The sequence below is a fragment of the Pseudophryne corroboree genome (genome assembly GCF_028390025.1).
Source record: "Pseudophryne corroboree isolate aPseCor3 chromosome 3 unlocalized genomic scaffold, aPseCor3.hap2 SUPER_3_unloc_49, whole genome shotgun sequence".
NCBI lineage: Eukaryota > Metazoa > Chordata > Amphibia > Anura > Myobatrachidae > Pseudophryne > Pseudophryne corroboree.
In genome coordinates this window covers 136761-150671 of record NW_026967540.1, presented here as the reverse complement: position 1 = coordinate 150671, position 13911 = coordinate 136761, and the positions used below count along the sequence as shown (strand labels likewise).

The 13911-nt window shown below is 44.8% G+C and overlaps 1 protein-coding gene across 1 annotated transcript in view; it reads left to right on the top strand.

The window, feature by feature from the left end:
* Positions 1-3291: 3291 nt before the first annotated feature.
* Positions 3292-13911, top strand: part of LOC134984308 (oocyte zinc finger protein XlCOF7.1-like) — a 30310-nt gene continuing 19690 nt past the window's right edge. Inside the window, exons 1-5 of the mRNA XM_063949922.1 lie at positions 3292-3357; positions 6363-6554; positions 7539-7617; positions 7737-7838; positions 8327-8998. Of these exons, the coding sequence (XP_063805992.1) occupies positions 7584-7617; positions 7737-7838; positions 8327-8998 (808 nt within the window). The 5' untranslated portion in view covers positions 3292-3357; positions 6363-6554; positions 7539-7583. The remainder of the gene's footprint in view (positions 3358-6362; positions 6555-7538; positions 7618-7736; positions 7839-8326; positions 8999-13911) is intronic.

Genomic DNA, 13911 nt, shown 5'->3' with positions numbered 1-13911 from the left:
GATGTAGCCTGACAGGTGCCCAGCGGCAGCATTATTTGACCACTGCTGGGAGCCGCTTCCCAGTTGTCTAGAGGGGCAGATTGTAGAGGGCAGCGGCTGCGCTGTCGGGTGCCGGGGAGCAGGCAGGTGTGAAGCGACACAGGTGCCCAGTGGCAGTATATGTCTGACCACTAGTGGGAGCCGGGAAGCAGGGGAGTTTGAGCCAGTAAAGCTATACCTTAGTAAGCAGCTCATGCAAAACACGTTCCCCACACATGGAGGGGCGGCAGCAGCAGCTGACTACCCCACTATCACAGCAACAAACTGGGCCAATGGAGCGGCGGCGGCATAAGCTGACCGCCTGCTCCTTACCTCAGTGTAATGGGGAGGCTCCGATGTTTAAATGTGCCTATCCCTGCACACACCGTCCATATCCCAAAAGTACTACAGTGCCCCCTAGTGAATGAAGAATAAATAAGTGATGTCACTGTGACACTCCCAGATCCCCTAACCTCCCCAGTCATGTCCCTGTATTTCTATAGATATAAGTAATGTCACTGTGCTGTGACGCTCCCAGATCCTCACCTCCTACTCACATCCCTGAATTATTACTATAGATGTAAGTGATGTTACTGTGACGCTCCCAGATCCCCCTCACCTACCCAGTCATGTCTCTGTATTATTACTACAGATATAAGTGACGTCACTGTGACACTCCCAGATCCCCCTCACTTCCCCAGTCATGTCCCTGTATTATTACCATAGATATTAGTGATGTCGCTATGAGACTCCCAGATCCCCATCACCTCCCCAGTCATGTCCCTGTATTATTACTATAGATATAAGTGATGTCACTGTGACGCTCCCAGATCCCCTCACCTCTCCAGTCACGTCCCTGTATTATTAGTAGAGATATTAGTAATGTCCCTGTGACGCTCCCAGATCTCCCTCACCCCCCAGTCATGCCCCTGTATTATTACTAGAGATATAAGTGATGTCACTGTGATATCACCACTACTCCCAATGTATAATAATAATAATAATAATACCAGGACACCACAAGCTGCTGTCCCTGTATAATAATAACCATACACAAAAACCTGTATTATACTAATAACAACAGAAAACCCCCTTCTGCTCTTCCTTTAAAGTAATAATAAAATGACACCACAGGCTGCTCCATCTGCAAAAAAATAATAATAATAGGACACAACAGGCCGCTCCCTTCTGTATAATAATAATAATAATAACGACAAAACACCACAGGCTGCTGCCTCTGTATAATAAGTGGACACGACTAGCTACTCCTTCTTTATAATATTAATAATATGACAACAAAGGCTGCTCCTCCTGTATAATAATAATAATAATAATAATAATAACTGCACACCACAGGCTACTCCCCCTGTATAATAATAATAATGCTTCCCCTGTATAATAATAACAGGACACCACAGGCTGCTCCTCCTGTATAATAACAGGACACCACATGCTGCTCTCCCTGTATAATAATAATAATACCTGTACACCACAGGCCGCTCCCTCTGTACAATAATAACAGGATACCACAGGCTGCTCCTCCTGTATAATAATAATAATAACAACAACAGGACACCACAGGCTGCTCCCCCTATAGAGTAGGATGCCACAGGCTGTTCCTCCTGTCCATTATGACAACACAGAATGCTACCCCTGTATATTATTGCAACACAGACTGCTCCTCCTGTATACTATGACAAGACAAGATGTTATCCCTGTATATTATGACAACACAGGCCGCTACCCCTGTATACTATGACAGCACAGGATGCTCCCCCTGTATACTATGACAGCACAGGATGCTAGCCCCGTATATTATGACAATACAGGCCGCTCCCCCTGTACAGCACAATGCCACAGGACACAACACCTGTGATGTCCCGTATATAGAATTACTGTAACGCTGGGATCTGCGTCACCTGTATTACGGTAACAGCGGGGTCTGCGCCACCTGTATTACGGTAACAGCGGGGTCTGCGTCACCTGTATTACGGTAACATCGGGGTCTGCGCCCCCTGTATTACGGTAACAGCGGGGTCTGCGTCACCTGTATTACGGTAACATCGGGGTCTGCGTCACCTGTATTACGGTAACAGCGGGGTCTGCGTCACCTGTATTACGGTAACATCGGGGTCTGCGTCACCTGTATTACGGTAACAGCGGGGTCTGCACCACCTGTATTAAGGTAATCTGCGAAACTTGTATTACGGTAACAGTGTGGTCTTGTGCCACTTGTATTAAGGTAACGGCTGGGTCTTGTGCCACCTGTATTACGGTAACGTCGGGGTCTGCGCCACCTGTATTACGGTAACGACGGGGTCTGCGCCACTTGTATTACAGTAACGGCGGGATCTGCGCCACTTGTATTACGGTAACGGCTGGATCTTGCGCCACCTGTATTACGGTAACAACGGGGTCTGCGCCTCCTGTATTACGTTAAAGACGGGGTCTGCGCCACCTGTATTACGGTAACAGTGTGGTCTTGTGCCACTTGTATTAAGGTAACGGCTGGGTCTTGTGCCACCTGTATTAAGGTAACGGCTGGGGTCTTGTGCCACTTGTATTACAGTAACGGCGGGATCTGCGCCACTTGTATTACGGTAACGGCTGGATCTTGCGCCACCTGTATTACGGTAACAACGGGGTCTGCGCCTCCTAAATTACGGTAACGGCGGGGTCTGCCTACCTGTATTACGGTAACGGCGGGGTCTGCACCAAATGTATTACGGTAACGGCGGGGTCTGCCTACCTGTATTACGGTAACGGCGGGGTCTGCACCACCTGTATTACAGTAATAGGACACTAGAGTGTCAGCCACCTGTACAGGGATAATGCAGCACCAGAGGCTGCTCCAGCTGCACTATAACAAGGCACCAGAGGCTGCTCCCCCTGTAGTACAGAACCTGACACCAGAGCTGCTCAGCCTATAGAATAATAATAATAATATCATTACCTGCTGCCAGACACAGCAATGGCTGCTCTCTGCTCCTGCTGCCTTGTGGGAATGATAGAAGGAAGGCGGAGCTCAGACCAGGGGAAAATGGCCGCCGCTCCTGACGTCACTACACGGCCAGGGAACCTATTGCTGCTGCTCGACTGGTCTACAAGAAAATGGCCGCCGGCCTCCTGCACTGAGGACATATATGGTATTAATTATTACAGAGGGCGGGCTGTGGGCGGGGTGGAGGAGGGGAGGGGCCAGTAACCAGGTAACAGCCGTTGCCAATCATACCCTACTTCCGGTCTGTGCGTTCCACCATACTTCCGGACTGTGCGGTCCACATACAGGAAGTGAGTTTTCATCGACTGTTGCAGCCTCGCAGTGTCCGTGGAGATCAGGTAATGGCGTCTTACTATACAGGGGGAGTAGCCTGTGGTGCCCTGTTATTATTATACAGGAGAGCAGCCTGTGGTGTCCTGTTGTTATTATTACAAGGAGGAGCAGCCTGTGGTGTCCTGTTATTATTATTATACAGGGGGAGCAGCCTGTGGTGTCCTGTTATTATTACACAGGAGGAGCAGCCTGTGGTGTCCAGTAATTATTATACAGAAGGAGCAGCCTGTGGTGTCCTGTTATTATTATACAGGGGGAGCAGCCTGTGGTGTCCTGTTATTATTTTTATTATACAGGGGGAGCAGCCTGTGATGTATTGATGTTATTATTATGCAGGGTGAGCAGCCTGTGATGTCATGTTGTTATTATTATTATTATGCAGGGGGTGTAGCCTCTGGTGTCCTGTTATTAATATTATACAGGAGGAGCATCCTGTGGTGTCCTGTTATTGTTATACAGGGGGAGCAGCCTGTGGTGTCCTGTTGTTGTTGTTATTATTATACAGGGGGAGCAGCCTGTGGTGTCCTGTTATTATTGTTATACAGGTGGAGTAGCCTGTGGTGTCCAGTTATTTTATTATTATTATTATCATTATTATACAGGAGGAGCAGCCTGCGGTGTCCTGTTATTTTATTATTTTTATTATTATTATTATTATACAGGAGGAGCATTCTGTGGTGTCCTGTTTTTATTATTATTATTATTATTATTATTATACAATTTCAATTTGCAGAAGTGCGCACCCTATGAGGTATATACAAATCCACAGTCTTAATATACTGTTTTTTTCTGTTGAATGTTCAGTAATTATCCCACTTCCTCCTGTTTTGGGGACGGACTGCAGCAACCAAAGAATCCGTGGAAGCATCCAGGAAGCCTGGTGCCAGAGGGAATACGGTGCTGATTACCCGGGAGGTACCTGTGTACTCTTAAGCGCTTCAGGGTAGCCTTCACTGGTCGCCCCACTCATTCCGGTACGCAGAATTATCCCACTAATGTTGGTGGAGTTTATTTTATGAATTTTAGTTGTTGTATACAAAAATAAAAAACTGTACTTCACTATATTCCTTTATCCCGGTTTATTTTTGAGGGAAGAAGAGGTTGTCCATTTGGCTCCTAAGGAGAAAGTGGGATAATTACTGAACATTCAACAGAAAAAAACAGGATATTAAGACTGTGGATTCGTATATACCTCATAGGGTGCGCACATCTGCAAATTGAAATTGTATTGTGAACTGTTTAAAGTGGGGGTGACCACTTTAGCAGCACTGTTGTGTTGGGGCGCTGGTTTGAAAATCTGTATATTTTCACTCATTATTATTATTATACAGGTGGAGCAACTTGTAGTGTCCTGTTGTTATTATTATTCAGGGGGAGTAGCTTTTGGTGTCCTTTTATTATTATTATTATTATTATTATTACTACACAGGGAACAGCCTGTGGTGTCCTGTTATTATTATTATTATTAATATTATTTTACAGTTGGAGCAGCCTGTGGTATCTTGTTGTTGTTGTTGTTGTTGTTGTTATTATTATACAGGGGAAACAGCCTGTGGTGTCTTGTTATTGTTGTTGTTGTTGTTGTTTTTATACAGGGGAAGCAGCCTGTGGTGTCCTGTTGTTGTTGTTGTTGTTATTATTATTATTATACAGAGTAACAGTCTCTGGTGTTCTGTTGTTGTTATTATTATTATTCAGGGGGAGCAGCCTGTGGTGTCCTGTTATTATTATAATACAAGAGGAGCAGCCTGTGGAATACAGTCATTATTATTATACAGGAGGGGCAGCCTGTGGAATCCAGTTATTATTATTATTATTATTATTATTATTATTATTATTATACAGAGGGAGCAGCAGCATTTGGTGTCCTGTAATTATTATTATTATTATTATTATACAGGAGAAGCAGCTTGTGATTTCCTGTTATTATTATACAGGGTAAACAACCTGTGGTGTCCTGTTATTATTATTGTACAGGAGGAGCAATCTGTGGTGTCCTGTTAATAAAGACATGTTATTATTTTTATACTAGGTTGCAGTCTTTAGTTCTTCTTCTTCTTCTTCTTCTTCTTCTTCTTCTTCTTCCTCCCTCCTCCTTCCTCCTTCCTCCTTCCTCCTCCTTCCTCCTTCCTCCTTCCTCCTCCTTCCTCCTCCTCCTCCTCATATCCCTGGCATGTGTAACAGATGATAATTGGAGCAGTATGAAGCAAATGTATATCACACACCTGGGAATGTCACAGTGACAGCACTTATACCTATAGTAATAATACAGGGACATGACTGGGCAGGTGAGAGGATCTGGGAGTGTTACAGTGACATCACATATCTATATTAATAATACAGGGACTTGACTGGGAAGGTGATGAGATCTGGGAGTGTCACAGTGACATCACTTATATCTATAGTAATAATACAGGGACATGACTGGGCAGGTGAGAGGATCTGGGAGTGTTACAGTGACATCACATATCTATATTAATAATACAGGGACTTGACTGGGAAGGTGATGAGATCTGGGAGTGTCACAGTGACATCACTTATATCTATATTAATAATACAGGGACATGACTGGGTAGGTGAGAGTATCTGGGGGTGTCACAGTGACATCAATTATATCTATAGTAATACAGGGACATGACTGGGGAGGTGAGGACTCTGGGTGTGTCACTTTGACATCACTTATATCTATAGTAATAATACAGAGACATGACTGGGGAGGTGAGGTGATCTGGGAGTGTCACTGTGACATCACCTATATCTATAGTAATAATACAGGGACATGACTGGGGAGGTGAGCTGGTCTAAGAGCATGATAGTGACATCACATATAGCTATAATAATATTATGACCTATAGCTATAGTAATAATACAGGGACATGACTGGAGAGGTAATCTGGGAGTGTCACAGTGACGTCACTTATATCTATAGGAATAATACAGGAACATGACCGGGTAGGTGTGGGTATCTGGGAGTTTTTACAGAGATATTGATGTCTTCTCCATTTCGCAGGGTTACACAGTAGTGAAGAAGACATTCTGTGAGTATGAGACACCCAACAGCCCCCCTCGTGTGTCTGGAGGACTAAGCAGGACATAGAGCCCCGTCACAGTGCCTCCACCTCACTCACTGATACATGAGAGACACAATGACTAGAAGATTCTGGAACTCACCAACAAGATCATTCAGCTGCTGATTGGAGAGGTGACTGCTGGGAATGTGGTATTATACAATAACACCAGGGGATGTGTCTGGGTGATGACTGGAGAGGTGACTGCTGGGAATGGGACATTATACAGTAGTAACAGGGGACGTGTCTGGGTGATGACTGGAGAGGTGACTGTTGGGAATGAGACATTATACAGTAACACCGGGGGATGTGTCTGGGTGATGACTGGAGAGGTGACTGCTGGGACTGGGACATTATACAGTAACACTAGGGGATGTGTCTGGCTGATGACTGGAGAGGTGACTGCTGGGAATGGGACATTATACAGTAACACCAGGGGATGTGTCTGGGTGATGACTGGAGAGGTGACTGCTGGGATTGGGGCATTATACAGTAACACCAGGGGATGTGTCCGGCTGAGACTGGAGAGGTGACTGCTGGGAATGGGACATTATACAGTAACACCCTGGGATGTGTCTGGGTGATGACTGGAGAGGTGACTGCTGGGATTGGGGCATTATACAGTAACACCAGGGGATGTGTCCGGCTGAGACTGGAGAGGTGACTGCTGGGAATGGGACATTATACAGTAACACCAGGGGATGCGTCTGGGTGATGACTGGAGAGGTGACTGCTGGGTATGGGGCATTATACAGTAACACCGGGGGATGTGTCTGGGTGATGACTGGAGAGGTGACTGCTGGGAATGGGATATTATACAGTAATACCGGGGGATGTTTCTGGGTGATGACTGTATCACTGTTTGTGTCAGGTTCCTATAAGGCAGGGCTGGCCAAAACAGTCCTCGAGATCTACCAACAGTTCACATTTTCCAGACCACCTAGCTAGTACACAGGTGTAGTCATTACTAATTAAGATGTGCTGCATTCATTCCTAACTGACAATTCTACAGATCTCCAGGAGGCCTGGAAAACATGTACTGTTGGTAGATCTCGAGGACCGGTTTGGCCAGCCCTGCTATAAGGTGTCAGGATGTCACTGTCTATGTCTCCATGCAGGAGGGGGAGTATATAGAGGAACACAGGGGTCTGTACAAGGACGTGATGATGGAGAATCACCGGCCCCTCACATCACTGGGTAAGAGGAGACTGTCATGTATTGTACAGGGGAGAGCAGGTATGGGGGCACCCTATATACACACATCATCTGATAATCACATATATACACTGTACTCAGTCACTGTGTGTCTCCTACAGATGGCCCCAGTAACAGAGATACCCCAGAGAGATGTCCCCGTCCTCTGTATTCCCAGGACTGTACAGAGGAGTATCATAGGATCCCACAGGAGGATCAGGTAGGTGGGATTTATAGTCTCCCCAATATACCAAAGTGACTGTCACTATATGATCTGTAAAGAAGCTATGTACAGGTTGAGTCTCCCTTATCCAAAATGCTTGGGACCAGAGGTATTTTGGATATCGGATTTTTCCGTATTTTGGAATAATTGCATACCATAATGAGATATCATGGTGATGGGACAGAAATCTAAGCACAGATTGCATTTATGTTTCATATACACCTTATACACACAGCCTGAAGGTCATTTAATACAATATTTTAATAACTTTGTGCATTAAACAAAGTTTGTGTACATTGAGCCATCAAAAAACAAAGGTTTCACTATATCACTCTCACTCAAAAAAGTCCGTATTTCGGAATATTCCGTAATATTTGGATATGGGATACTCAACCTGTATTATACACTGATATTATACTGTTTCACCTCAGTTTAATCTGCCTGTATGCAAATGTCATTATAGTGTTTTTTTCTGTTTTTTTTAGGTAGAACGTCTGTCTGATATTAAAACAGAAGATATAGAGGGAGAAGAAGAGACGTATGTGACTGATATAAAGGCAGAAGATATAGAGGGTGAAGAAGAGACGTATGTGACTGATATGAAGGCAGAAGATATAGATGGAGAAGAAGTGACGTATGTGACTGATATAAAGGCCAATGATACAGAGGGAGAAGAGACGTATGTGACTGATATAAAGGCAGAAGATATAGAGGGTGAAGAAGAGACGTATGTGACTGAGTTAAAGGCAGAAGATACAGAGGGAGAAGAAGAGACGTATGTGACTGATATAAAGGCAGAAGATATACAGGGAGAAGAAGAGACGTATGTGACTGATATAAAGGCAGAAGATACAGAGGGAGAAGAAGAGACGTATGTGACTGATATAAAGGCAGAAGATATAGAGGGAGAAGAGACGTATGTGACTGATATAAAGGCAGAAGATACAGAGGGAGAAGAAGAGACGTATGTGACTGATATAAAGACAGAAGATATAGAGGGAGAAGAAGAGACGTATGTGACTGATATAAAGGCAGAAGATATAGAGGGAGAAGAAGAGACGTATGTGACTGATATGAAGGCAGAAGATATAGCGGGAGAAGAAGAGACGTATGTGAGGGGTGATCAGCAGTGTAAGGAGGAGGAGATCCCTACAGATATCAGCACAGGTGAGTAATAAACACTTATTACAGAAGTCACATATTCTCCTTGCTCAGTCACTACAGCAATCTCTTATCCTACACCCTCCTCCGCCATCAGCCCTGTTCTCAGTTGGGTGTTTCTAACACAAGGCTATCCATGACAAATATCACATGTAGAGAGTTATTAACCACAACACTATAATGTTATTAAAAGTAACAAGCAGAAGTTTATTATTAGTAATTATATATAAATGTGTATGTATGTATGTATATAATATAATTAGTATTGTTTTTTGTGGAGTGCCTAATCTATATGCATTTTGTTAGATGATGCAGGTATGAAATATTTCCTGCTATACAGTAGACCTGAGCTCACCAAATACAATTCGCATAAGATTCAGAAATAAAATTAAATTTGAATCTAGAACTTCAAGTAAAACAGGTTAAAAGCTTATCACAAGTACATATCTGTATAATCATAAGACAAGCGTTTTGCACTTGTTGTCACCCTTGCATGGACGACCTTGTTCTTATCCACTCCAATTCACTCTAAATCCAAATTGTGTGTAACCCAACGCGTTTCGTCAATAGTGACTTCTTCAGGGGTGTTTTCTGTTAAAGACTTTATCCTCAAATACCAATTGTGTATCCCTGAAATAATTGTGTAACCTTCAGACGGTAATTGTGGACTTGCTCATGATGAACACTATCCTAATTACTTGTGAATAATGGTTCCTGCTCTGTGCAGTTCTGAGGTTATGACTTTAGGGAATGTAATGGACAGATCCAATATTGCTCAATCTAAGGTCTCCCAGTAGCCTTACTACATACATAAATGTGTCTTGCACTCACTATATTAACTAACAATAATAAACGATGGAGTTTTAGTTCATGTATTGCTCAGTGCATTTAAGCCTGCAGCCCCCGACAAGTGACTCCACTATACTGCAGGTCCTACTCTATTGCTAAAAATAATTACCATAAAAATAGCTATCACATTAGTGTTAAACTGTTAGGGTCTCCTGCCCTGTGCTGCCACGTCGTCATGGCAACCGGGAGACAAGTGCTAGCGGAGTAACCTGAGCGCAGCTGATACTCCGGTTCGGGTCTTTTGCTGTGCAGTGGTTACAGGCTCTGTGCACGGCAGGGGATCCGATGCTGGTTTTTGTGCTCACAGTCTGTGAGGTCTGAGTGGGGCGTGGACAGCACCTGCTTTATAAACCCTCTTCTCAGGTTAAGCAGATGCTGCTGAATCTTTGTTGGTTAGTCAGTTCCTGAAAGTTAGCCAGTACTGTGTAGCTTTGTATTTGTTGTTGCTTACTGCAAATAGGCCTGGGGATTTGGTACTACACTCTGCCAATCCAGACCTAGCAGTAAGACTGGAGTCAGTCGTTTAACTTGCTGGGGTTCTTTTGCTACTCTGTGAACTTAGCAAGTTTGCGGCTGTATTCTAAGACTTGCCTGCCAAAATCCTTTCTCACTGTGCAAGGTGTTCAGGTGTCAGTTTAGTGGCAGAAAGCTGAACCTGTGCACTGCAAGTGAGGATTAGGATTGTGGAGACTCTCCTTGTGTCTATCATTCCATCTCTGACCAAGGAGTTTACTACCACACCCGTTGGTAACCCTTTAGGGGTTTGCTGTTGCCCTTAGCAACAACGTTTCGGGTTCTCTACATATTAAAACACAACATCTTGCTTTTTCCATCTGAGCATTCCTAATACTAGGGAGACACCCAGTTTCTTAGCCTCTGGGCTTCTCTGTTCACTTTGTGTTTATTTTGTTACCCTATCACCTTCTGTGTACGTAATGTCATATTCCCCAGTCTGTCTGTGAGTTCATTTGTTTTGCATCCCTCTCCATTCAGACACCAGTACATTCCTGCAGGCACTGGTGTGCATAACAGTTCAGACACCAGTACATTCCTGCAGGCACTGGTGTGCATAACATAAACTTTAGGTATACTCTCAGCAGTGGAACAGTGGCCGAAAGACTTGGATTGGTTTTATGAGCACCAGTCTGACTTGCCACCACATCTCACGTGGCCCTCCAATTCACCAGATCTGGGACTGTTTGGCTAGGTCCGGCATTGTACTGTTGGAGCAGTTCCTGATGCGTTTGGAATGATTGGTGGTTGCTAGGTGCCCTAAATGCTTGTGGTCGTGATCTACTTTCACGACCACTGTTCTGCCGCTGAGATTCTTGGTGTCCATGCTTCTTTCACTGTAGATGGATACTACTCACTGTCTACAAGGGATCACCAACAAACAAATGCCGGTCTCTGCCAAAACCAATGGCTCCCTTTTACCAGTCGCATCACGTGCACAATCCATTGCTCCATCTGAAAAAGAAACAATATCTCAACAAATTTGCATTGTATCAATACCTCAGACATTCAGAATGATCATCCAGTAGTTTTAGTGTCACCATATACACGCATGTGCACGTCCCGTGTCATTAATATACCCAGTAGAACCGTCCCTGCCGCTGTCCGTCGTGTGCTCCAGCGCATCAAAGTGACATCATATGACACACGCTACGTCCGGGGACACGGAGAGAACCGCCTCCACTTGACCTATAGTAACCAATGAGGACAAAAGTATCAAGTAACCTGCCAACAAAACAGTGTTACAACACCAATCAAATTCTATCCTCTTAGATATATATATCTTTCTCCGGCAGGGTCCACAGGTTATCCACAGGATAACATTGGGATATGATGACGTGACAGCGAATTTGCAAGAAACGGTCAAAGCTTTCGGCATCCCAGAATGCAACGGGCCTGTCCATATATTCCCGCCTCCTGGCTCAGGCAAATCAGTTTTTTGTTTGGTGCGGCAGGAGCCGGACCATGGTCAGAGGGCTGCTGTTTTTTAGCAGCCGTAAGTTTTCTTATTTTATTTTTATAGTATTACTATTTGTTTTGAGTTATCTTTCTAAAAAAGCATCTTATACGCACCTTAGAGTCGCTCCAACAACACGCCGCCGGGTCACGAAAACGCTTACCCATGTGTACAGTGAGGCAGGCATAGGTTCTGGTAAACCTTCATGGGCTACTTTGCACAGACATTGGTGGTCATTCCGAGTTGTTCGCTCGCTAGCTGCTTTTAGCACCACTGCAAACGCTAGGCTGCCGCCCTCTGGGAGTGTATCTTAGCTTAGCAGAATTGCGAACAAAGGCCCTCATTCCGAGTTGATCGGTCGCAATGCGAATGTAGCAGAGTTACACACGCTAAGCCGCCGCCTACTGGGAGTGAATCTTAGCTTCTTAAAATTGCGACCGATGTATGCGCAATATTGCGATCACAAACGACTTAGCAGTTTCTGAGTAGCTTCAGACTTACTCTGCCTGTGCGATCAGTTCAGTGCTTTTCGTTCCTGGTTGACGTCACAAACACACCCAGCGTTCGCCCAGGCACTCCCACCGTTTCCCCGGCCACTCCTGCGTTTTTTCCGGAAACGGTAGCGTTTTCAGCCACACGCCCATAAAACGCCGTGTTTCCGCCCAGTAACACCCATTTCCTGTCAATCACAATGCGATCGCCGGAGCGATGAAAAAGCCGTGAGTAAAAATACTAACTTCATAGTAAAGTTACTTGGCGCAGTCGCAGTGCGAACATTGCGCATGCGCACTAAGCGGAATTTCACTGCGATGCGATGAAAAACACTGAGCGAACAACTCGGAATGAGGGCCAAAGAGTAGCAAAATTGCTACTAAAAAAATTAATGCAGTTTCTGTGTAGCTCCAGACCTACTCCTAGATTGCGATCATCTCAGTCCGTTTAGTTCCTGGTTTGATGTCACAAACGCCCTGCGTTCGGCCAGCCACTCCTGCGTTTTACCCTGGCACGCCTGCGTTTTTTTTAACACGCTCCCTGAAAACGCTGAGTTGCCGCCCAGAAATACCCACTTCCTGTCAATCAAACTACGAACACTTGAGCGACTGAAAAACGTCACTGGAGCTTGGGTAAAACTACAAAGTTTTATGTGAAAGTACTTAGCGCATGCGCATAATTGCCAATTTTTCACTTGATCCGCTGCGCTGCGAAAAATGGCAACGAGCGAACAACTCGGAATGACCACCATTATCCAATGTAACTGAGCAGTTTATTCCAGCTCCTATACCAGTAATAGGTTTCCCTATTAACGCTTACATGCAACATTCATTCTGAGGTTTATACACCTAGGGAATTGTCAGCCTCTCAAAAAAGCAGGCTGAAAGGCTGGTGGTAAGTAAATCACATAGACATGATACAACGTCTACACATGTTTTAGATGAGGATTCATTGGAGGATGAGGACTCATTGCACTTCGGAAGGTCTCAGCTCAGTGAACATATCATCTGAGCTAATTAGTTCTACGTAAGCCATTCTATCCTTAGAAGAGGCAGCAGAGCCTGTGTTAAAAACTAAGGCAACTGTGCTTAAACATCCCAAAACAGCTGATGGAAATTTTGGGTTATGCCCAGTAGGAAGTTAGAATTCCAAGAGATGGAATTCCAATTATCCTCGTCCAGCTGGGGACTGTTTAAAAAAAAAGAGAGGTGGGTCCCAAAGTAGATTCGCAGGTCTTAGATTGGTGTGAAAATCTACATTACTTTTGTTTTCAACATCAATAAATGATGTCACGGGGTGTGTCCTGACTGGAAAGGCAGCAGGAAGCAGGATAAAGGAGCTCCTGCTTATATAGGTCCTTTCTGCCTTTTACAGCTGTCCTACGGGTTCTTTTGGGCCCTTTCTTGCCCCTCTGTGTGTTTTCTAGGATGCGGAGCCGGGGAGCCATTCATTTGGCTTTTGCAGGTTGCGGCCTACACCCTTCTCTGAAGCCGCGGACTGAAGTTATGCAGTGATCCCACTGCGGACCGGACCTCAGCGAGGTAGCGCTGCTACTCACTGTGGGCTGTGCGCCCTGTCCACACTTGTGCCTAGCCGTGCTGTT